This window comes from Mesoplodon mirus, assembly GCF_964341445.2.
Source record: "Mesoplodon mirus genome assembly, chromosome: 2".
Lineage (NCBI taxonomy): Eukaryota > Metazoa > Chordata > Mammalia > Artiodactyla > Ziphiidae > Mesoplodon > Mesoplodon mirus.
The window spans coordinates 166,985,411-167,012,305 of NC_138977.1; the positions used below are offsets into that span (position 1 = coordinate 166,985,411).

The window sequence follows — 26,895 nt, forward strand, 5'->3', positions numbered from 1 at the left end:
AATCCTTATATAAATTCAGTGTATTATGTAAAATAAATTAGTTTAAATTTGTCATTTAGCCTCAAGTAGTTGATCAACTTTGGTTTAATTGTACTGAAATTTAAAATTGTTATATTAATTAATAAGTTTTACTCGGGTGGGGAAAATATCTTAGCTGATTGTGTAGGAGGATAGAATCACAGGTATTTTTTTTTAAAGAATTTTCTAAACTAAAATATATTCAGGAGAAAAAAACTTACCTAAATGTGTTTGATGGGTCTGAGTTCTCAAGAATAAAAGATATATTTAGCATTCATTTTATATAAAATGAAAGCCAAGTTTACTTCTGACATTGTAGCTTTAATGTTTATATATCTTTGTATTTAAAACCTCATATAAATAATTCAATCTGTTCAGGGTGAACTATAAAGTGTATATTGCATAATTATATGTAATGCAAATAAAAGCGCAATTTAAAAATAGAAACCCAATACAGGACATATGTTCCATTAAAAAAACTGAAAGCCCATTATTACATACGTGAACATTTATTTGGGTAAATGAGTACATGCAATAAAGAATTTTCCTGAAGTTACATCATATGTATTTATATCAAGTGAAAATTCTTAACTTGTTAAATAAATAATCATGCTAACAAGAAGCCCTAAGGGTAAGTATTTTCAAAAGGCTCTTTGTCACCTGAGCCTCATCTTTGATGTCTAGGGTATACAAAAAGGAAGACACACCGGCTGTCCAAGTCTTTGGATGAATGAAGGATGTAAGTTTCAGGCTTAAAGGAAATGCACAAGGGTCTGATTGGTCTTTGGGCTATAACCAACATTCTTCTGGTAGCTGGGGGGATGTAACTACTCCCACAGCTGTAGGGTCTGTACATTCCTGAAAATCCTTCAAACACAAAGCAGAGAGACAGGGGAAATCTGTAATTACCACTGCCCCGATCCTAAGCTGCCTTTCAGAATTCTATGTGAAGAAGCAGTTAGATTCAAATTATGGACAGAGAGAACAGGGACACAGAGGGAAACAGGAGAGAGAAAGACAGAGAAACCCACACCCACGTCTTGCAGATGAAACACACCCACAAAAACTACCTAGTGGTTAAACAAGGGTGCATGAAATTAGCTAACACATTCACTTGGATCCTGTTTATAAGTATATTGTTAAGGTCTATTTTTTTTTCTTTTTTAACATCTTTATTGGAGTATAATTGCTTTACAATGGTGTGTTAGTTTCTGCTATATAACAAAGTGAATCAGCTATACATATACATATATCCCCATATCCCCTCCCTCTTGCGTCTCCCTCCCACCCTCCTTATCCCACCCCTCTAGGTGGTCACAAAGCACCGAGCTGATCTCCCTGTGCTATGCGGCTGCTTCCCACTAGCTATCTACTTTACCTTTGGTAGTGTATATATGTCCATGCCACTCTCTCACTTCGTCCCAGCTTACCCTTCCCCCTCCCCGTGTCCTGAAGTCCATTCTCTACGTCTGCGTTAAGGTCTATTATTTCACTATTTTCAGCAGAAGGATATCTGTTCAAAAAAACTGACTGCTTTGGAATCAGTGGAAGTGCACTGGCTTTTGCTTTTTGTGGGGATTTTTTGGTTTTCCAAATTTAATTTTTAGTGTACTTAATTCAGTAAGCAATACCTGAGTGTGGTAGATAATTAAAAAGAAACAAGAAGTCTGGTTGCAGTAAGAAGCAAGTTTGTTTCCCTCCCCTTCACAGCCACCAATTTCCTTCCCAGAGGCAACTCGCCTGGCCAGGGTCTCGGCAATCTTTTCACATGGTCTCTATGCAAACATAACCAAGTGTTCACATCCCCCTCCTTTTTTGTTTTTAATCACTGGTGTTGTGTTCTACACGTGGTCTACAAACTGCTTTTCTCACTGCATCTCACCTGGGGACTGTTTCGTATCAGCAACTCTAGAACTGGCCAGTGCTCTCCAATGGGTATATGGCAATATACCAGTATTCCAATGAATGGTCCCCCAAAACGTACATTTCACCATGCTTCTACTGATGGCCACACTTCAAGAACTTTTCTTCCTGGGTTAGCAGACCAAACTTCAAAACTAAATTGTTCTGCTTAATCTTGTTTAATTTCTGTTTAATTCTGTTTTCTGCTTAAATTCCCCAATATCAGTTATTCAGCAAAATTTGGAAGATCTTACTCATGGCTACTGAGCAAATGCGGTGCTCAGAGACACATCAAGGAGGATGCGACTGGCACTCTTCGTTGTCTCTGGGTCTCCTTGAAGCCTAGCATTACGCATGTCATAGGCACTTTATTTCTGGATATGACACACTGATTGAATGGATGAGGGAATGTGGAAAGATGACCAAGCATCACAACCAGGGGGCCAGTATTGTGAAGCACAATCCTCAGCTGAGGAATCTGATTTCACAACTAAACTTCTACGTCTTAAAAGCAGTGTACATCTAATCTGTCAGTCCACTGGAAAACTTATGGCAGCAGCAGGGGCTGCAGAAGAAACATCCTAAATCATGAAGTGTGCTCCAGACTTCAAGAGAGGGTTCCATATTATTTCCAAAAGGAAGTACACATTTAGAACCAGAAATATGCAAATTCTATAACTGGGTAATATATCACTAAAGCATAGGTTTCTGCCTCCAGATTACCCTGCAGAAACACTGAAGGAAATGTTTAATGAAAATGGTACACTATAGGAGCTGGATTTTTAGATTTATTTATGTATTATTTATAATAATTATTATTTATTTTTAACTCAATAATAGAGACTTCTTTTTTTTTTCCAGCCATGTCGCAAGGCACGTGGGATCTCGGTTCCCCGACCAGGGATCGAACCCGCCCCCTCTGAAGTGGAAGCGTGAAGACTTAACCACTGGGCCACTGGGGAAGTACTAACAGAGTTTTGATGCTATGTTTTAATAGTCACAATTTTGAAGATAATTCTCTAAAGAATCTGTGAATGCAACAACAAAGGGTAATTACCACCTTCAATGGAGAGAAAGGAATAATGAACTGATTTCTTTCTCACAATAAAAGTCTTCATTTAACAAACTTGAAAAAAAAAAAAGACAGGTTCCAGCTTAATTGCAAACTCAAGAAAACTGGGTATATAGATAATGTTTTGGAGACTGGTTCAAGACGGCAGAGTAGAAGGACGTGCGCTCACTCTCTCTTGCAAGAGCACTGGAATCATAACTGACTGCTGAACGATCAGACAGGAAGACACTGGAACTCACCAAAAGATACCCCACATCCAAAGACAAAGGAGAAGCCACACTAAGATGGTAGGAGGGGCACAATCACAATAAAATCAAATCCCAAAACCGCTGGGTGGGTGACTCACAAACTGGAGAACAATTATACCACAGAAGTCCACCCACTGGAGTGAAGGTTCTGAGCCCCATGTCAGGCTTCCCAACATGTGGGTTTGGCAACAGGTGGAGGAATTACCAGAGAATCAGACTTTGAAGGCTAGCGGGATTTGATTGCAGGGTTTTGACAGGTCTGGGGGACAAGAGACCCCACTCTTGGAGGGCACACACAAAGTAGTGTGCATGTGGGGACCCAGAGGGAAGGAGCAGTGACCCCATAGGAGACTGAACCAGACCTACCTGCTAGTGTTGGAGGGTCTCCTGCAGAGGCGGGGTTGGCCGTGGCTCACTACGGGGACAAGGACACTGGTAGCAGAAGTTCTGGGAAGTACTCCTTGGTGTGAGCCCTCCCAGAGTCCGCCATTAGCCTCATCAAAGAGCCTGTAGGCGGCAGTGCTGGGTCACCTCAGGCCAAACAACCGACAAGGAAGGAACTCATCCCCATCCACCTGGAAGTCCTAGCCATGGCCATCAGAGAAGAAAAAGAAACAAAAGGAATCCAAATTGGAAAAGAAGAAGTAAAACTGCACTGTTTGCAGATGACGTGATACTATACATAGAGAATCCTACAGACGCCACCAGAAAACTACTAGAGCTAATCAATGAATTTGGTAAAGTAGCAGGATACAAAATTAATGCACAGAAATCTCTTGCATTCCTATACACTAACAACAAAAGATCAGAAAGAGAAATTAAGGAGACAATCCCATTCACCATTGCAACAAAAAGAATAAAATACATAGGAATAAACCTACCTAAGGAGGTAAAAGACCTGTACTCAGAAAACTATAAGACACTGATGAAAGAAATCAAAGATGACACAAACAGATGGAGAGATATACCATGTTCTTGGATTGGAAGAATCAATATTGTGAAAATGACTATTCTACCCAAAGAAATCTACAGATTCAATGCAATCCCTATCAAATTATCAATGTTTTTTTTTACAGAACTAGAAAAAAAAATCTTAAAATTTGTATGGAAACACAAAAGACCAGAATAGCCAAAGCAATCTTGAGGGAAAAAAAGGGAGCTGGAGAAATCAGACTCCCTGACTTCAGACTATACTACAGAGCTACAGTAATCAAGACAATATGGTACTAGCACAAAAATAGAAACATAAATCAATGGAACAGGATTGAAAGCCCAGAGATAAACCCACGCACCTATGGTCAACTAATCTATGACAAAGCAGGCAAGGATATACAATGAAGTAAAGACAGTCTCTTCAATAAGTGGTGCTGGGAAAACTGGACAGCTACATGTAAAAGAATGAAATTAGAATACTCCCTAACACCATACACAAAAATAAACTCAAATGTATTAAAGACCTAAATGTAAGACCAGACACTATAAAACTCTCAGAGGAAAACATAGGAAGAACACACTTTGACATAAATCACAGCAGGATCTTTTTTGACCCACCTCCTAGATTAATGGAAATAAAAACAAAAATAAACAAATGGGACCTAAATAAACTTAAAAGCTTTTGCACAACAAAGGAAACTATAAACAAGATGAAAAGACAGCCCTCAGAATGGGAGAAAATATTTGCAAATGAATAAATGGACAAAGGATTAATCTCTAAAATATATAAACACCACATGGAGCTCAATATTAAAAGAAAAAACAACCCAATCAAAAAATGGGCAGAAGACCTAAATAGACATTTCTCCAAAGAAGACACACAGATGGCCAAGAGGTATGTGAAAAGCTGCTTAACCTCACTAATTATTAGAGAAATGTAAATCAAAACTACAATGAGGTATCACCTCACACCAGTTAGAATGGGCATCATCAGAAAATCTACAAACAACAAATGCTGGAGAGGGTGTGGAGAAAAGGGAACCCTTTTGCACTGTTGGTGGGAATGTAAACTGATACAGCCACTATGGAGAATAGTTGCAGCTTCTTTAAAAAACTAAAAACAAAATTACCATATGACCCAGCAATCCCACTATTGGGCACATACCCAGAGAAAATCAGAATTCAAAAAGAGTCACATACCACAATGTTCATTGCAGCACTATTTACAATAGGCAGGTCATGGAAGCAACCTAAATGCCCATCAACAGACAAATGGATAAAGAAGATGTGGTACATATATACAGTGAAATACTACTCAGCCGTAAAAAGGAATGAAATTGGGTCATTTGTAGAGACATAGATGGACCGAGAGACTGTCATACAGAGTGAAGTAAGTCAGAAAGAGAAAAACAAATATCGTATATTAACGCATATATGTGGAATCTAGAAAAAATGGTACAGATGAACCAGTTTGCAAGGCAGAAATAGAGACACAGATGTAGAGAACAAACGTATGGACATCAAGGGGGGAAAGCGGGGGTGGGGTGGTGGTGGTAGTGGGATGAATTGGGAGATTGGGATTGACATGTATACACTAATATGTGTAAAACAGATAACTAATAAGAACCTGCTGTTTAAAAATAAACAAAGATTTTTTTAAAGTTCCTAATAAAAATGAGAAAAATAAAAAACAAACAAAAAAAGAAAACTGGGCATATAATTAGAAAGTTAACTCCATCCAACAATATTCTCAAATTCCCCAATTTAGGGACTCCACCCATCAGTATGGCACAGGGAACTATACTCAGTATTTTGTAATAATCTATAAGGGAAAAGAGTCTGAAAACAAATACATACATTTATATATATATATATATATATATATATATATATATATAAATATATATATAAATAACTGAATCACTGTGCTGTACACCTGAAACTAACATAATATTGTAAATCAACGATACTTCAACTTAAAAAAAATTTCTTGCAAAAGATCCCTTTGGACGTACAAATCAACTAGAAATACTTGCTCTGCCTTCCTGCAGGCTGCCTGTTTCGAGAGAGCTATTTAAGAGGAAGGAGGCGCTGTCCTGGGAGGTGAATGCTTTCTTCATTCCCAGATTTATCAAGATGGCTTCAAAATGAAAAAAAAAACATGGGGTTGGCTTATCACATAAACTACAGCAGCCTGGTTACAGCACTAATTTCTGCTTATAGTGATGTGCTCGGCAAGCATTTTTGTTCTCTCTTTTCTGTTTTCTGCTTTTTGTATTTTGTTGTTGTTTCCAACTCATGCTCAACAGTTAAAACACAAGACATTTCTCATCAACCTAAAACACAATCAGCTGTTGTCCAAGATGCTACTTGCCTTATAAATATACAAATCACCAAGAGGGAGAGTGTAAAGTAGTTCTTGAGGGCGGCCCCATTTTTCTTCTGTCGCTGGTGCATTTCTCCACCACACTTGTTACAGCAACGACACAAACTAAAGACAAACCCCACCAGAGGCATCAGAATAATAAACAGCAATCCCAGGACAGCACAGATAATAATCCCGATCTCATAGTAGATAATCTGCAAGTCAAACAAAAGAAACAGCACATACCGTAACATAAAATTACACGTAGAACATTCCACAGTGTACACATTTCATGCTTTTAAGCTATTTGTCATCATGAGTTAAATCTTGAGCGGTGTGTGTGTGTGTGTGTGTGTGTCCATTTTGAAGATCCTTCTTGAAACAAAGAAAGCAGAGATCTGAGTTATCAGAATATGGGATCAAGCAGTTACTACCTTCTTTCAACTTCCAGGAAAATATCCAAATTCAGGGTCAAGTTGCAAATGGTGTCATTTCAACCCCAAAGGTATTTTGTTTGTTTTTAAACGGCATGACAAATTTTGGCAGAAGTCCTTGCATAATGAATAATCTATACCAAGGATGTTTTTCACCAGAAAGATAGAACTAGTAATAGTTATTAAGGATTCAAAGTAGTTTGGATTGGATCGATTAATGACAAATTCATGTTTAGTTATGAAAGAATCTGGAATATATCTAAATTTAGAAAAAAAGGCTCAGACTTTCCAAATCAGACATGTTACTCACAGGCCACTCAGTTTCCCCACCCATGTACTGGGAATAAAATACGTACCTTATAAGGTCCTTGTGAACATTGCAGATAATGTATGATTAGTGATAAGGTGCCATGGAAAGTACCTGGCGTGGAACAGACACTTGTTAAGTGCCCCTTTCAGGCTGCTGAGCCCAGCCTCACCAGCTAAGTCTCAGATAGCTCCTAGGTTCCTAGGAGCTAGCACAATAGCTAGACACAATCAAGTGACCTAAACCTATTTTCATAATAACTGATGGCTTTATTCCAGGCTAAATAAAAATTAATGCAACAGGATGATAAAACTCATTCTCATTCCAATTCATGTATGCAGTTACTCACACTTCCATAAAGCAAGACACTTTAAAAGAATGGCAGAAAATTACAGGTTGGCAGTTTGCAACCTGTAATGGTTTGTAATGGACCAGCTAGATAACAATACATTCTGAAGCCAAGCTGAGCAAAGGAAAACGAAACCCAAGCCTTGTTCCTAGAAGCAAATGTGATGTCTTAGGAGAGAGCAGTGAACTTGGAGTCAGAGGACCTGCTTTAAATCCCAGCAGGGGCAGCTTTTAATTCTCTAAACTAGGAAATGTTACATTAGCATTAATGTCATCAGCATATTGTGAGGGACAGATAATTAAATGAGTTAATGTGTAAACAACTAGCAAAGTGCCCAGCACACAGCAAATGTTCAATCAGTATTAGCTAACTCGTGGGCAAACGCTTATGAGTATTAAGCTAGGTGCAAACGGCACTTGAATATTATCTACTTCCATAAGGTTAAAATGCTAAAAAGAAAAAAAGTGATTGCAATTTTGATGCAGCCTTCTTAAGCTAAGCTGGACACCAGGGCCATGAAAAGTCGTTATTTGCTGGTGTGTAACCCACCCTTGAAGACTCACATCGTTGGCCAACTGAGAAACCAGCTCCAGACACTCCAAATTCTTACTTATTTTGTTATCTTTCTCAGCAAATATTCTAAATTGTTACTATTTTTAGAAATTGTTTCTGGGAATTTCCTGGTGGTCCAGTGGATAGGACTCCACGCTTCCACTGCAGGGGGCATGGGTTTGATCCCTGGTCGGGAAACTAAGATCCTGCAAGCTGCATGGCACAGCCAAAAAAAAAGTAACACTGAACCCCAAACCCAGGAGAGAAGGTGTACTGAAATGTTTTTAATGAACTATCTTTAGCTCCAAATACAAATTTTATATTTTGTATATAAGCTTTCCAATGTCACTACTAAATATTAGGTTAAACAGTATCAGGAACAAGATTATGTCATTTCCAGAGTTCACGTCTACACTTAAAAGTCTGGCCAAGATCTGGCAAGACCTAAATTATTTCCTGATATACTCAGATCTCCGGAGTGCTTTGTGGATTGTGTTGAAGAGAAGCTCAAGATTTAAATTTGCAGATGGGCTGCTATTCTTTCGTGGACTACAAAAGCTGAAAGAGAAGATGGAAGATGATGGCAGATACAAAAAGGAAACAATTTAAAAATCATCACAGTGGAGATGACAGTGAACAGAAAGTTCTGGTAAAAGCGTCACACCACTCGCGGGCTTTAGACAGAGCAACACGAAACAGCAAGTGAGGACTTTACCTTCAGAATCAAGACTACATTTTCTGGCTGAGGAAGTCAAAGCCGTTGCAGAGTTTGTGCAAGCAGAGGCAGCATGCATCAAGAAAACAGAAAACATTACTGGAGTGATTAACCACAACTGAGACCATTAATATCCCACACAGAGGAAATCAAGGGAGAGGAGGATGACACAAGACAGGAACATAAAAGGAGCATTTATTAGACAGTGTTTTGGGTACAGTCAAGCTCTAGGGCTCACATTTGGATTTACATTGGATTTCTTGAAAGGTTCTTAATCAGTATGCTAATCAGTTATGGACAAGGGGAACTAGAGGGAAAGTTACAAATGCTTAACACACTAACCACAACCACATGGTCTCCATGAAACAGAGAATCAGTGGCTGCCTAGAACCGCAGAGCCCAAGGCACCAACTTCCAAGTGTCCTTTCTAAAATGACAATCTTATGGTATCATTCCCTTGTTTAACAGCATTCCATGGATTCCCACCATGTTTAATTCAAACTCCTCCACGTGGTCCTATGTTATTTAATTCTGGTTTCACGTCCCCATTCTTCTTGACCACTCTAGTCCCCAGAAAGCATCATGGTCTCTCTCCCTTTCCTCCCTCTTGCTTGAACCTTATTCCCACCACTCTTCCCCCAATGAAAGTCAAGTCTGAGCTTGGATGTTGCTTTCTCCAGGAAGTCTGTCTTGATAACAACGTCTGGGTTTGCTGTACATCCCTCCTTCATGATGCCATGGAGTCCTACACCTGCCCTTTCATGGTGCTTACCTCATTTGCTCAATTTATAAGACTATCCTTCTTTTTGGAAGAGGGAGGTGACATACATATGAAGAGGGACAAAGTCATTATTGTTGTTATAGTTGACTTAAAATGTCCTCATGTGGTTAAATAAAATTATGTGGTTCCATGGTGTTCCCCAGATGACGTTTTTCAAATTGTCTGGTCCAGGAAATCCAAGTTTGGAAGCCATTGCCTTAGCTGGCAGATTTTCACAGGTGCGGAAGAACAATGTTTGTGATGTTAAAAACCTTTAAAGGCGGCATCATCTGAAATGTTGGGATGGGCAGTTCAGATACACATGCCCCTGGGGACCCACAGGGCATCTTGAGTGACCCCAGCCTCCCTTCATAGGTCTGGGCCCCACGGGTTTGTTACCTCCCAACCTTGCCAATCATAAGCGCCTCACAGTGTGTGTGTGTTAAAAACACTGACTTCAGGCCCCTCCCCTGGAGAGGTGTCAGGAGATTTGGGTAAGACCAGGAATCTGTCTTTAAAACAAGCCCTGTGTCATGATTATGATTAAGTGCCTCTTCAGTCTTGGTGTATAGATACCTCAGCTCTCTCACCTTCCCAGGGGCTAATTCCAACACCGGTGTCTTCTGCGTCTATCACAGCTCCTCGACAGGATGGAGCTCTGTTGCCCCCTGTGGCGGGTGGCGGAATGATACACCCTCTACAGGCAGCCCTCCCTCCGCTGTGTCACCTCCCACTTCACAGCCTGGGTTCCCTGCAGCTCCCAAATAAGTGACTTGCCCTGGAGTCCTTGACTCAGGGTCTGCTTCGGGGACTCTGACCAAACACACCCAGCATTCATCTCCCTAAAGCCAATCAGAAAGCTCCCTTCCAAAGGAGCCCTGGCTTCTTTGGTGTCTTTGCTTAACCAAATCCCTCTTCCTTGGATAACTGGAAAACATGACCCAATTCCACACCTAGGGTAGGATTCCGTTCATTCCTGTGGGCCCAGTTCTGGCTCCTTTCACTACACCAGCTCCACCCAAATGGTTTTTATCCATTTGTTAAGACACCTGAGGTGGAGAGATCAGGAAGTAGGGGGTCCCCAAGCTTACAGGAACTCCAAGTCTAATATCAAGCCAACCATAAAGGACTCGTCCAACTAAGAGTCCTGCCATGGACGGTGGCAGCCAACTCTGGCTCATACTTGTCAGGCTGCTCAGAGTGACCTCAGAGTCTGAGGACCCGGTCCTCTAAGGCTTGGGCCCAGATGAGGGAGTTCAGCCTCTCACGCCCAACCCATTCCTTGCCAGAGCTAACTGGCATTCAGGCGGGGCTGCTAATGGCATGCAAATTTTCAATATAAATATAAAAGCAAAGGTCATTTTATTCTGCCCAGGGAAGCAGGCACACATGGGCAATCATGTTTGGAAGATATAAATGAAGCCAGTGGCACTGAAGAATGAAAATGCTTTCTGTGGTAGGAGGGAAGGTGTAGGCACTAGTGTGTATCTGGCTCACCCTCTTTTGTACACATAAATGGCCTTGAGATGAGAACTTCCTCTTTGGCTTCTGCATTCACTTTTCCCTTAAGTATCATTTTATTGCAAATTGAGAATATGCAGCCACTGTTCCCACCACTGGGCAAGAGTTCACTGCCTTCACACCCGCTGGAGACACTGTCATTCACGTTTGTTGTGCTGGCCATTAAACAAATAAAAGTCCACTGGTACCTTTATTGTTGTCTTGATAACCACCTTTGTACCAGGAAAGGATGGAACGAATCGTCTGACCCTGCAGGACTAATAGCTTGACAAACAGATTCAACTAATTTTTATTATCTTAACATTCAATGCAAAAACATTCGTCTGTTTATTTCGCTGGCAACCGACATTCATCATAGGCCAAAATCGAAATAACACATTCTTCTGTTTAGGTAAGTTAATCTCGTGGATGCAAACAGAGTGAATTAACAGCACCTCAACTCTAACCCTAACCCTAACCTTGGTATTAAGTAGAGACATGAAAGGTGCCTGGATACTTTCTGACAATACTGTCCACTCATCTGAGTGAGGCCTTCAAGGCCCTCCCCTGATCTGGCCACAGCTCACCTGTCCTTCCCCTTCCTCCTCACCCACCAGCTCCATCCCTGTGCTTCCTCCCCTCACACCTCATCCTCTGCTCACATGGTCCCCACAGCTTGGAATGCCAGCAAAGCCTCCTCCCCACCTGTTCCAGCCCTGTTTATCTTTTTAACAATAAGCCCCCAAATCACTTCCTTGTGGAAGAGCTCTGGTAAGAATTAATTCTTTTTCTTCTACAAGTATGCATGTGTATGTTAAAAGTATGCATGCCTGTTTCTAGGGATGTTCAAACCATTCCATGTAGTTAAGGGGTTCTCATCCCTTGTCTAAAAAAAGTAGCATAAGACTTCCTTTAAGGAAATTTTAGTTTTTCAATAACATACAGCTTGAAAGGTGAATGTTTCTTCAAATGCTACTTTTGAAATTTCTGCTCTAGTTCAAATGGGATTTATAAGGCATTTCAATACTCCATAAAGCTTCTTAGTCAAGAAAGGTTACTAAATTCACAGGTAAAACAACTGGTTGTTTAAAGATTTACTTTCAAATCAGCCAAAGTTTTGCTCATATTTATTCTTTGCTAACAAATTCATCAATCAAAATTACCTTCTCATAATCCGTTGATAGGTCAAACTTCTTCTGTAAAACTTTTCTTAAAATATCTGGGGGAAAAAAGCCACAAAACAATGGCACAATTACTTTTTCAGTAAAAATATAAAATGCATATTTAGAAAATAAAGGTCTATATGTGCTCACAAATTATTGAACCTCAATAAAGTACTCTTATACTTTTATTCCTCTTTCTTAACGCAGGTAAATAATTGACCTAATGAGGCTCTAACCAGAGGCAAAGAATGGAGAACAAATATTTTCGACCTATGATTATGCCAGTGGCAAAATTAGAGGGTTGCCATCTTTAAGAGTTTTCAATTTCTCACAAAACACCTTAATATTTACCAGCAAACTACATATACCTCATTAACAGTCACTAATAAAATGTTACATTGATATTGCTAATTCTTTTTTTGTCAATAAATCAAGTTTAATTAATTATTAATTACTAAATTTCCAACACCGCCACACCCATATGTTGATTCTGGCTGCTCAGCCATACAAACTACAAGAGCAGAGCGACAGAAACCATATGGTCTCCAAAGCCTCAAATCTTTATTATCTGGCCCTTCACAGAAAAAGTCTGTCCTCCTGATCTATATGAACATGTTGACAGGACACTGAATCACAAGGCTTAAAGTTTTAATGTGACCAGTGTGCATGATTTTTGCTGGTTAACATGTAAGTCAAGTTGGACTGACAGCACCACTAACCACAGGAAATAATGAATCTCTAAACTCTAAATGTGATTTTTCTTTTAAGTTGGAAAATGCATTAACATTTGCATGCAGATTAGGAACATCAGATTTCCTTAGGGAATTGACTCCATTTTTCCCTACTGTTTTTTGCCCCATAGCTCATGAAATTGCTTTCTTAATTATTTGGAACCACAAATGCAAGTCATTCTTTAATACTTCTACTTTTACATAATATTTTACAAATGAAAGGAATCTTACAATTAACCTAATCCAAGAGCTCTTAACATGAGATGTCCCTCTTCGTCTCCAAGCAGTGCAAGAAAAACCCAAAATGCTAAGCAAAACTGAACTTTTCTGTGCATGCTCATTTGGGGCTTTTTAAAATTCTCACATAGGTCAGGAGCCACGTCGTATCCTGATTCCCCCATCTGGTAATGATATAGCATAGCTGATGGCCAGATAGGGAGGGTGACGTCTAAAATCAGTGATTTGTGAGGCCAGACCCAGGCCCAGGTCTTCCTTCTCCTGGTGCGAGGTCCTTCCCACACTGCACATTGCCTTCTGCCCCAGGAATGAGCTTCTGGAATGCTAGGAATGTATCCCATATAAGCACTTCCAAAGTATACTACTGGGGTTCGCAAATGAAACCCCACGGTGAACCCTTTTTTAAAGCAAAGACATTCACATGTACAGGCCAGGAAACAAAGCAAGCCACTTCCCCACAGGGCCTTCTGGAAAACAACTTCCCACCTGCACAGAGCAGATAGATACATGGAGCAGACCTGTAAAGGATGTGCTGCAGGAACAGAGATTTTCAAACTGGTAGGGAACCCTGGGAACCCTAGAGTTTCTCCAAGGTACCTTGGGGGCAACCCAGGATCACAGGCGTTCTCCGACCTTGAACCAGTCTCTTTGCTTTAGCCTGCTGCACACACGTAACAGGCGTTGCTCTAGTGGAGCTCTGTGGAGGTGAGCCAATGCCAGAGAACATGGCTTGTGTACCCATGGCAACCGCTGGGAAACAGTGACATTCCTCTCTGTCAAACAGATGCCCCCATCAGTTTGCTTGAAGACCCAGCCCCTCCTGAGTCCTTCTGTGATGCTGGTGGTCCTGGGTGCCCCAGGCATGGTCTCAGCTACATCTAACGACAACACTCACTGGCAGTTGATCCCTGTCCTTTGGCTGCCAGCTGGCCCTGACCCTCTGGCAAAGCTGATCCTTGCTGTACTGGTTAAAAACCCATCCCAAGACTTTGGAGCAGAGATGTTCTCCCTTCCCGTGGTTTACAGTAGCACTGTCTTACAGAAATCTATCTCAAGCCACATAAGTAATTTCAAATTTTCTAGTAGTTCTATTTAAAAACATGATTAATTTAAAATTAATTTTAATATGTTTTACTTACTCCGAATATATGCAAAGTAGTATCATTTCAAGATATCATCAGTGTAAATATTAATGAGCTATTTACAGTCTTATTTTCATACTAAGAGTTCAGAAGCCGTTGTCAATGCCCTTTAGTTCAGACAAGCTACAGTTCAAGGGCTCCATGGCCACACGTGGTTAGTGTCTCCTGCACTGGACAGCACAGGCTCAGAGGCGACAGGTCACCCTGCCCACTCTCACCCCGGAGCAATTCCATTTCCCCCAAAGCCCCAAGGTCTCTATCCATTTCCTTAATGCCCCCTCCTTCCCTCCCAGCATCCCCTGTCACAAAAACACAGAATGGGTGTCCTTCATGCTCAGGACCACAATATCCATTTTTCCCTTGGCTTCCCTGTGTATCTCTAATGAAGCGGCTCTTAACCAGGGCGAGTGAACATCACAAATGCCTGTACAACACAACCCAAGCATCTTTACTTGACAAGCCCCGACATTAACCTGCTGCTCACACCTCATCTGGAAGCCCATGGGACCCCACACTAGGAAATTCCATCTCAGATCTAATAGGTTCACTGCTGGTGAGAACTTTGAATCCATTATGGTCCATCGCAGAAAGCACGTGGAAGAACCGGGGTCTCACTTCTGCCCCACACTTTTCATGGGTCCCAAGTGTCACACTTGTTCTACTGCATCCCAGTCCTTTGCCTTTGTCTTTCCTGGCCAGCCCATAGAAGGCTTCTGGTGGAAACCGTCTCAGCCTCTGGATCGCCTGCATCCTCATGCTGGAGGGGGCCATGGACAGGATGTGACCACTGGTTGGCCTGCGAGCTGGACCCAGGCACTCAGAAGCTGCTCACCCCTCCCCTGCCCTTGGAACGTCCGTTCTGCCCACCCATCCCACACTAGGAGCTGGGTTCAAGGATGCAATCTTGAGAGAGTAATGTGCAGTTGAGACCATCTGAATGGTCTACATAACTGAATCCAGTTGCGACCACTACATAAACTTTTAAGATTCAGGCAGGTGGGTGCGGAGATCTACTCATCTTGCAGCTGCTCAAGACAAGCCTCGTAAGTAAGTTCCCTTCCTTCTTAAACCTGCCACTGTCCCATCTGGAGGGGTCCACCTCTTTCTCAGTCCCTCCTTGCCCCCAAGTTTCAGATTTCACTTGGGTCCCTCCTAAGGCTGCGAAGCAACCCCTCAGCAAGTTCCAGGGCTCCAGAACTGTCTGTGGTATGGATGCTGCACACAATACTTCTTTACCAAAAAAAATGCTGCTTCTGCTCCAGAGATCAGACAGGACCCCTGAATTCTGTGACTAGTTCCCTGTATTGCCTGGTGGGTATTAGCCATTAGCACGCAGGTGGCACAGAGCCCCAAACAGAGAACACGCAAACTGGAAACCTCGGCTTAGCCTTGGTGCTCACCAAAGGTGACCATACCGTGACCAACACCAGCTCTGAGAGCTTCCAAATGAACAGATTCTACCCTAATATTCTCCATTGTGTCTACCTGCTTCTTCTCAGCCCTGAGAAGGCGTGCACAGCTCAAAGCAGGTTGTGCTAAAATGATGTCATGATGGCAGTGGCTTCTGTTTGTTACACGAATCCTGGTGACTTAAACCTGACCTAGTCTTTGGGTCATTCAACAATATTCAGCCACCATATTAAGCGCCTACAGGGTGCCAGGTGCTGTGATCATGATAGAAAAGAGTAAGACCTCTTGCTTGAGAAACCACGGTCTTCTCCTGCCCTCCGTGAGACTTCAGTGTGGACAGTAGTGACCCCTTTGTCCTTCCAGAGCTGAGGGAGGATCTGCTGAGATGGGGCCTGAAAGGCACCGAGCACCAGACTGGACAGCTCCAGGAGGCCGGTGAGTTCTCCTTGTCCTGAGCTCGGAGGGCGGTCTGGACACCTTTTTCATGCCCTGCTTCATTTCTCACTATATCTTTCCATGTTCTTTTCCATAACATAATAGTTGCCTCTTAAGGTACAGCAGTGGGAGGGAAATATGTAAGCAGGCAGATGAGAAAGTTATTTTCATGGTAGAAGACTGTTTCTCAGCATCTGGCTCTGTGGGTCTTCCTGGAATGACAGGACTGTCAGCCTCTCTGTGCTCAGCCCCTAGACCTTACAGTGTCTTCTTATCTGGGACTTACTTTAAATTTCATGTGATGATGGAAATTAAGATATGTTGCAGCAAGAGCGAATTCTGACCCCTTGGTTATACCACCAGGTTACAAAGTAGGTTGGTTTTGTTTTTGGCTCTTCGTCTGTGTGTGTGTGTGTGTATGTGTGTGTGTAACTTCTCTATGAGTTTTTTGATGTCTGAAGCTACACAAACAACAGAAAATAAGAAAAGTGCCTTGTGCAGGATCCATCTATAACAGACCCATCTTCCTCATCTTTGACAAGATATTTGTTCCTAACTGGTTTCTTTTAATACATATGTAGGTTCTGAACCAAGCCAGGCAAAGTGCAAGTTCACTTTTGGAATGTTGTCTCATAAAATGGATAGAGAACTTAAAAACCCCAGTTGTTGGCAGGTGATTTATCAGATTTGTGACAAATTTAAGTGCTCCTGGAAAGATTTTGCTGATAATATCTATTTGACAACTCAATTAAGTTAGGTCTCTTAATTTAAAAATGTACCACGGGCTTCTCTGGTGGCGCAGTCATTAAGAATCTGCCTGCCAGTGCAGGGGACACAGCTTTGATCCCTAGTCCGGGAATATCCACATGATGCAGAGCAACCAAGCCTGTGTGCCACAACTACCGAGCCTGCGCTCTAGAGGCCATGCTCCACAACTACTGAAGCCCGTGAGCCTAGAGCCCGTGCTCCGCAACAAGAGAAGCCACCGCAATAAGAAGCCCGCACACTGCAACGAAGAGTAGCCCCCGCTCACTGCAACTAGAGAGAGTCCACGCACAGCGACTAAGACCCAACGCAGCCAAAAAAAAATGTAGCACACCTTTCATCTTCTAAATTGTGTTCCTGCCATTTACTGGGAACAGAATCTCCCAAAAGTGCGAAACTATATTAAAAAGTATTTTTGATAAAGATATTTTTATTTCTGATATAAAATAGGCATTTAGTATGTTGTAAATCACTCTACTATATGTAAAACAATATTATTGTAATGCAGTTCTTGCTAAAATATTATGTAATGTTATTTTTGTTCATAGTTGTTAATTTTTCTGCCAAAAGTATTCTAATTTTAGGTTGTTTTGTTTTAAAAGGCTTTTAGAAAAGCCTTTTAGTCAAGTCTTATATTCAGGTTATTTTAATTTCTACCTGATGTTTTCTAGTTTCTTTGACCAGATGCAACACTATAGGATTATTAACATTAAACCTAAAATTAAGTTATAGACTTAGAAGCATTATGGTGTAAGCATTAAAATTAGAGAGTAAAATGTTCAGAACAGGTTTTTCTTTATGAACAAGCATTAGAGGGTGAATCATTTTTTTTCCCTAAATGTCAGGTTAAATTTGTTATTGTACTTAGAACTCTTATTAATAAAAAATTACCCACACACAGAGTTAGCCCTCTTGGGCACTTAAAGTGTTTACCTGGAAATGTGATTAACTAAGAGCATAAATAGTGTTAAGTGTCCCCCTGTGGAGACGCTCACAGTGTCCATCATTGACCCCCAGTGGCACTTTTTTATACTCACAAGGTCTGGGGGTCTCTGTACTAAGAAAGACTTAATCTGTTAACTTGTGCATTAAATCAACATTGGTCAAAGTGAAAGAGATTATTCACATTTTTACTAAAGCTATTAGTTTTATAAGTAGAATAAAACGATATTCAAGTTCAATTTAAAGTCCTACCAACACTGGACTTCTAAATACATAACTTTAGTAAATTAAACATTACTTAAAACATAACTTTAATTGTTTCTTTCCAGGCACAAAAGACTTCCCGTCTACACCAAATTCCTGAGAGGATGAGGGGCAGGTAGGCAAACCAAGTGGAATGCCTGACAAGTCCTGATAAAACACAAACGTAGACAGTTTGAAAAGTGTGAACTTCTTGGATGTGCTGGCATGACACCCGGAGTGGAACAGCTAGTGGCGTTTTGTCCTGAGAAGGGTGTTTAGGGCAGTGCTCCGTATGTTACACTAACCTGAAAATGTTGGCGTCTGTCCTTCACCTCCACCCTTGTACCGCACACACTTCACTGCTCTGCCCTCTCCAGTTCTTCAGCCTGTGGCACCAACGGAGTGCTCAGCAGAACCATGTTGTGGCCTCAGTTTCCTTGGCCCACAGCTTGATTCCCCAGCCCCCCTGCAGTTAGGTGGGGCCCCGTGACTTGAGTTCTGGCCAGTGGAATGTGGGTAGACAGGCGTGCACATCACTTCCACTCCTGGCCTCTACAACCTCCTGTAAGACCCTTGATGGTCGCTCACTCGACCCATCTACCCATCACCCACTGGAGGAACCAGTGGAGAAATCCAAAGCCCAAAGGGATGACGGAACCATTACAGAGTGCCCAGCCTTCACCACTCCATCACTTTTACATTGGACTGAGCTGTTAGAGAGAAATGTTTTCATCGAAATTTGGGCTTGTTTGTTATAGCAAATGGTGTCACTTACCCTAACTAAAAAAGCCTTAGCCAATTAAGACCCCCAACATTTTCCATTGCAAGCCTCCTCTACAAATAGCCTAACCTGCTAGCTTTGACCAAACAAAGGCAAACTCACTTTTCTCAGGAGCAAGTATACACATAAATAACATAGTAAACTAAGACTTACTGAAGCCAATAGGACGGCACTAACATAAACCAGGATTTTAAAAGACATCTTCATTCAAAGATCAGATTTTCTGTATTCATGATCCAGCAATCCCACTCCTGGGCATATATCTGGAGAAAACTATAATTTAAAAAGATACATGCACCCCAGTGTTCATTGCAGCACTGTTTACATAGCCAATACAGGGAAACAACCTAAATGTCCATCGACAGATGAGTGGATAAAGAAGATGTGGTAGATATATACAACAGAATATCACTCAGCCACAAAAAAGAATGAAATAATGCCATTTACAGCAATATAGTTGGACCTAGAGATTATCATACTAAGTGAGGTAAGTCAAAGACAAAAATCATATGATATTGCTTATATGTGGAAGCTGAAAAAAAAGATACAAATGAACTTATTGACAAAACAGAAATAGACCCACAGATATAGAAAACAAATTTATGGTTACTGAAAAGGAAGAGGGGGGAGGGATAAATTAGGAGGATGGTATTAACATGTATACACAACTCTATACAAAATAGATAACCACAAGGACCTACTGTATAGCACAGTAGGGAACTGTACTCAATATTTTGTAATAGCTATAAGGAAAAAGAATCTGAAAAACAATATATATGTTCAGTTTTATATATATATACATATATATATATAACATGACATTGTAAATCAATTATACTTCAATTTAAAAAATTATTTTTTAAAGAATTTCTGTATTCATAAAAGAATGCATGAAATGGCATATGAACCCAGAAAAATCACTACAAAATGCAATGCAGTATAGCTCAGATAAACACCCTTGCTGCCTGCTCCTCATCCATGGGTCTATAAAGCCTTGGTAGTCATTAGTAGGCTTAGCTGATAGGTCCATAAGCCTTTCAAAAGCTTCACTACCAACTGAATTTTCCTCATCTACAAAACATATGTTCATAATCAGTTTAAACCACGAATTCAAGCATGTCTCTAGTGCTAAACTATTTATGTAAAATACTCTCAGGTAACAGTATTATCCTGGGAAACGTGCATCAGATAAGGAGTTAAGACTAAGTGGATGTAAGATCTTGGTACCCTCTCCAAGAGTTATGTGCACAGGGTGGCTGGTAAAATGGGTTGTGAGCACCAGCTAACAGGTTCAGGCTGTTCTTTCTGGAGGAGAATGCAGATTTAAATCAACATGCAGGGCTTTCCTGGTGGCACAGTGATTAAGAATCCACCTGCCAAGGCAGGGGACACGGGTTCGAGCCCTGGTCCAGGAAGATCCCACATGCCGTGGAGTGACTGGCGTAGGTGTGCTAGCAGAGCGCATCTGAGCGGCCCTGTCACCACCATTAATGGAAACTCCTGACAGCCTGAGCCCCCAGCCAAGTCATCGGGGTCCAGTTAATGCAAGGACAGGAGATCACACGTCCTCTCTGAGGACAACCGACCTTGAATGATGGCCCTGAACAACCCCCAAAATCAACTTATGTTTGGTGTGTGCAAAACTAAAAGGCAAATAAATATATGCCTTTTGAAAAGATTTCCATCAAAAACGACAGAACTAAATTAGTTTGTCACTCGCAAGGTTAAGTGTTGCTTCTCTGAAGAATGTACTTTAGCAAGGCCATCTTCCAGCCACCTGGTTTGGTTAAATGTGTTCGCTGTCCTTTGACTTTGGAATGAACGTTACCCACCCGCTCCTTGGCTCACATCTTCCTTTGGCTGGTGTGGATGAGGATTTGGGGACCCAAACGATGCAACTGCCTCAGGTCCTGGAGTTCACCATATTTCCTTCTGGAGCGGCTGCAATGAGTCTGTCCAAATTTAGTACTTGAGAGAATGCATTTTAACAACCCCTTCAGGCAGCGACAGTCCTGTACCTTTCAGTTTCATGGAGCTCTTCCTTCTGCTGTTCAACTCCTCCATCAACATGACTAAACCCTTTGGTTTGGTTTTTAATAAAGGGATTGATGCTTCAGACATTTGGAAGCCAAGCTGGGTTTATTAGAACTTATCAAAAGTATGCTCCCTGCCTCCAAGTATATAATCAAGTATTCCAGAGGGCGAGCCCCCTTTCCTGTATTTAAAATACAATTCGATCACCCTTGGCGTGGTTTTTCCCTTCATTTCAGCTGTCAGCACGTGACTGTGCAGTCCTCCTTTAATTGATTGGACCAGCTTCCCTGCAGGACTGACACACATCGGCTTGCATGAGAATTCACCATGGCACTCACTTGCTCTTCCAGAAAAGAGCTCAGAAAAATGCTGCACAGGAAGCAATTCTTGGAAAAGCATCTGGGACCAATCTGGCCCTTGTAGCCTTCCGCCAGCCACATGTTCACACAGATCCGTGCCGGAGGATTCTATTTCACTGTTAGGCCGCATGCAGCCAAGCCTGTGACTGGGCAGACTGGCCCTTAAATCATGCCAAGCGCTTTTAGAGGAAGCAGACTCTCACGTTGCACAGGAGCAGGGAGACCTCTGGGGGCTCCTGAAGCTCGGAATCCTTGACCAAGATGCAAGTCGCATAAGGGCTCAGGGACCTGTGGCCTCCCTGACGATGGGACGGGGCTGGGAGGGGGCTGCTGGGCCTGAGACTAAGACGGTCCAGCAGTTGTGTTGCCACCACTGTTAAATCCAGGCAGGCAACATGGCCAAGGTACCTGTGGAGTCCCGGAGTTCGTTTCCGCCCCTAAGATATTCCTGGAAAGCGTCATTTGTCTCTGCTGTTCATTTAAGGAACATTGGCCTTGAGGATGTTTGAATCACATTTTTTGGTCTGCACCAAGGTGCACATGATCGCACAGACACTCCCATGAGAACGTGAATCAACACCACCCCATTTTGTTCTGTCATGTGACAAAAGAAGGCTCTGCTATTGACCATGGCCTCCCCCAAACGAGGGACAGAGAATGGAACTAGGAGCAGAGTGAAGGGGGATTTTTTTTCCTGTATATACTTTGATCTCACTTGAATTTTTAAGAGAATATTAAAAAAATTTTAAACAAAGTTCTTTCAGTGACATACTCTTCCACCCCTTTCCCAACACTCTCCTCACCAAAAAAAACACAAAAAGACAGAATTTGTAATACTATCAAGTTAAAAATTCTAGTTCCTGTAAATGTAAATCAGAGTTGACAGTATCTTGTGTAGGAGATGTGATCCGGAGCCATTTTTACAGTATGTCAGCATGTAGTATTTGTCATTTAAAAAAAAAAAAAAACCTGAAAAGAAATGAGGCTAAAATATGTAAAATTTTAGATGCTTGCCAATAAATAATCATTGGAAAAGTAATAATCAAATATTCAAGACTTAGAAAAGCCCCGGTTTTGTCCCAACAAGTGTGTGGTCCAGGCAAAATATACTCTTCTAATGTTTTGTTACTAATGCACCAAAAGCACCTTTTTTGTGGTTTTGTCTCCACCCTTTCTGCTCGTGCCAGCTGAGCTGTACAATCTCCAAGAGTCTCTGTTGTTTGTTCCCAAACCACTTTCTGTTAGTTGTACTTATTGGTGCAATTTCATAACGTATTTAAATATTATGTAAACAGATAAAACATGACTACAAAAAGCAACAGCTGTTTATACAAATTCTAAATTGAATGTTTTTTAAAACTCAGTCAAGAGGGGTCATTTTACAAAGAAGAAGAGCTGTTGAATGCAATGTAGGAAAGGCAACTCTAAAAGCCCTAAAAGAAAACCAATAAAAATCTAGAAAAAACATCAGCGCTCACAGTGGTTAAGAATCCGCCTGCCAATGCAGGGACACGGGTTCGAGTCCTGGTCCGGGAAGATCCTACATGCCGCAGAGCAACTAAGCCCGTGTGCCACAACTACTGAGCCTGCGCTCTAGAACCCGAGAACCACAACTACTGAAGCCCACATTGTGCAACTACTGAAGCCCATGGCCTAGAGCCCGTGCTCCGCCACAACAGAAGTCACTGCAATGAGAAGCCTGCGCACCGCAATGAAGAGTAGCCCCTGCTCGCAGCAACTAGAGAAAGCCCACATACAGCAACGAAGACTCAATGCAACCACAAATAAATAAATAAATTTATTTATTTAAAAAAAAATCAGTGCTCAGTTGACACCACAAATTCTTGTTACTTGAATAAAAGCCAGCTGGAAATCACAGAAGTTGTGGTGCTAGGGAAATTCCTATCCAGAGACTCACACTTGCTTGACATTCAGATTGTTCAGTGGTGAATGAGGACGTAGGAATCTACAAACAGGTCCCTCCTACCAGTATGGGGTAATAGGCAGATAATGGGCAACATTATTGCTTTTCTTGGGCACATCAGAGAGCTGAGGCTGCAAAGCAATCGACTCCAAAGAGCGTCTTGCTACTGGGGAGAGACAAGCGACACACAACCTATTCCCCTTTTGGTGGTCAGGCAAAAAGAAACTACTGAAAATGTCACAACCCCTTAAAGGCCGAGTGTGAGCTAGCACGTCCCCATGGACTACCTTAAAGGCCCAGAAACACGGAGGAGTTTGCATTTGCTCGCAAACTTCCACTGGGTGCTCATGAGAGAGACTGGGGCGGGGCAGGTGACTGGAGAAAAGTCCCCTTGGTGGCGGGTGTGCAGGAGGTGATGGGCTGCAGCTGGAGGATACACACAGAGACCATATACTTCCCTGGACATTTCTCTTGGACAAAGCAAAAGCATTAAAGCCACTTGGGGAGGGGCAGTGAACCCTCTCTGCCCCATGGCCAAAGGCAAAACTCCATTGTTTCTAAGGTGGGGGTAAGAGCAAAACCCATTTGCTTGTGGTGAAGAGGTTGGAAACCCTTCTGCCTATAGAACACAGGTAAAAGTCCATTGTTGCTGGGGGACAGGGTGGAAGCAAGACCCCTTTGTTCCTAGGAAGGAAAGCACTCTTAGGGCAGAAAAGTTGCTTCTTCCCAACACCAATGCAGATCCAGGTAAGAGTTTGGCTGCCCTGAGGAGGAGGTCTAGGAACACTGAGAAAACCCCACTCCCCAGGATCAGCGAGCAGCATAGGGCCCGTCTAAGCCTGAGACTGGACCAGGATAACAGGGGACCCCCTCTTCACTGCCTCCTACCATGAGCCTGGCACCAAGTGACAAACACCTCTACCATGAGGGAAGGAGCAAGAGCATGAGGGGAGCCCTTGGTGGCACAGGTGAGCAGGGACTGCTCAGCAATGAGGATGGAGCAGGAACACTGAGGATGACCCCCTGGCAACATGCCAGACCCCACACTACACACAAGGAAACCACACTCCACTGCCCAAGGAATTGAAAGCCTGTGTGTGGTACATTGAAGGTGGTACAATAACAAACTGACACAACGCAGCTCAGCTCCTGATCAGAAGGGCTCAATCTCCCACGCTAACAGCCTGATAGGAGAGGAGGCATGCCCACATCCAGGTATGAAGACTGTTCACCTCAGTTTCTACAATTCTACACATAGTGTCCAGCATTCAGGAAAAAATTACAAGACACACAAAAAAGAAAGGAAAAAAAATGACCCATTTTCAAGAGAGAATCACACCCTGAGATAATCCAGATGTTAGAGAACTTTCAGAGAGGAACTTAAAAGAAAAATTGTTGAGGGGATTTACATGTACACTTCAAGGAAAAATAAAACGCTTAAGAAAAGTATGTATAATTTTCAGGATTCCCCAAATTTACCAACTTTAACTAATCAACTACCAATTATAATCACGTAGACTAAGAGGGCTCTACTCTCCTTAAATTAATCCTAATTTTTTTTATCATAAATCAATCCAGTGGCAGTTCTCTAAGAATTACAATAACATGTCCTGCTCTGTGATTAAGTCTCCAAACTGTGAATTTTATTCCCCTACTCCCATATTCTAAGAGTCTTTTAGAGGAAAGGGAAGGGAAGATAAGAGAATATTAACAGGGTACTGAGACTCACCCACTGAGCTAAGTGCTCTAGGCAGTGTGGTAGAGCAGGAAGAGGATGCAGTTTAGAATCAATCAGACTGACTTCAATTTCTGCCTCCAGTACTTAGAAGCTATGTGACTGGTTAGAAAATGAACCAAATTATAGAAACTCTCTGGGCTTCAATTTCCCCATCTGTAAAATGGAGAGAAAGCAATTGCTATTTATGAGCTTATCAAAATGATGCAAGTTGGCCATCTCACAGAATCTTCCCGGCAATCCAGTAGGGGAAATGATACCATTCCCATTCCCAAACGAGGATGCTGGGGCTCAGAAGGTTGAATACCTTGCATGAGATCACTTGGTTAATAAATGGTGGGGCAGGAATTCAGACTCAGGAACTTTTTTTTTTTTTTTTGCGGTATGCCGGCCTCTCACTGCTGTGACCTCTCCCGTTGCAGAGCACAGGCTCCGAATGCACAGGCTTAGCAGCCATGGCTCACGGGCCCAGCCACTCCGTGGCATGTGGGATCTTCCCGGACCGGGGCACGAACCCGTGTCCCCTGCATCGGCAGGTGGACTCTCAACCACTGCGCCACCAGGGAAGCCCAGGAACATTTTAATGCTGAAGCCCATGCTCTTTCCAGTACACAACCCTGTGTGGATTTGGATTCCAGGTCCAGCTTTGCCACCTATGGGTATGTAGAGTGACTCGTGCCATTGACCTGAATTCTCTACGCTTCCATTTCTTCAGAGGTAAAATGAGTTAATAATACCTACCTTGCAAGATTATTCTAAGCATTGTAAATAAAATGTGTAAATCACTTAGAATAGTACCTGACACAATAATATATGCCCCCAAACCATGATGGTGGTGGTGGTGGTGGTGGAGGTGGTGGTAGCTGGAGTGGTGGTTTATGAAAAGATATGTCTTTGGGCTTTTTAATCCAAGATAAATATTGGCAACACATCTATTAGTGGCAGGTAAGGGCATAAGACTGGGAGATAAGAGACTTTGGTTTTAGTCCTGATTCTCCATTTACTGGCTCCATTATATTTGATTAAGTCTCTTACCCTCTCGGGCCTAAGTTTTATCAGAAGTATAATGACATGGCTGGACTACACTCATAAAAATATTTAACAGACAGATGGAAAGATATGCCATGTTCATGGATTGGAAGAATCAATATTGTTAAAATGACCATACTACCCAAGGCAATCTAACAGATTCGATGCAATCCCTATTGAAATATGAACAGCATTTTTCACAGAACTAGAACAAATAATTCTAAATTTTGTATGGAGACACAAAGACCCCAAATAGCCAAAGCAACCTTGAGAAAGAAGAACAGAGATGGAGGTATCATACTCCTTGACTTTAGACTATACCACAAAGCTACAGTAATCAAAACAATATGGTACTTGCACAAAAACAGACACATAGATCAATGGAACAGGATGGAGGAGCCCAGAAATAAACCCACACACTTATGGTCAATTAACCTACAACAAAGGAGGCAAGAATATGTAATGGAGAAAAGAGAGTCTCTTCAATAAGTGTTGTTGGGAAAACTGGACAGCTACATGTAAAAGAATGAAATCAGAACATTTTCTCATACTTTATACAAAAATAAACTCAAAGTGGATTAAAGACCTAAATGTAAGACTGGAAACCATAAAACTCCAAGAAGAAAACGTAGGCAGAACACTCTTTGACATAAATCAGAGCAATATTTTTTTGGATCTGTCTCCTAAAGCAAAGGAAATAAAAGCAAACATAAACAAATGGGACCTACTTAAACATAAAAGCTTTTGCACAGCAAAGGAAACCATCGACAAAAGAAAAAGACAACCTACTGACTGGGAGAAAATATTTGC

The 26,895-nt window shown here is 41.9% G+C and overlaps 1 protein-coding gene across 2 annotated transcripts in view; it reads right to left on the minus strand.

Annotated features, from left to right (window-relative positions):
* PROM1 (prominin 1) overlaps positions 1-26,895 on the minus strand; it is a gene marked incomplete at its 5' end in the record, with an annotated part of 105,632 nt that overhangs the window by 52,604 nt on the left and 26,133 nt on the right. For both annotated transcript variants that reach the window (XM_082641366.1, XM_082641367.1), the window contains 2 exons: positions 6,548-6,753; positions 12,319-12,374. In XM_082641366.1, the coding sequence (XP_082497492.1) occupies positions 6,548-6,753; positions 12,319-12,374 (262 nt within the window). The remainder of the gene's footprint in view (positions 1-6,547; positions 6,754-12,318; positions 12,375-26,895) is intronic.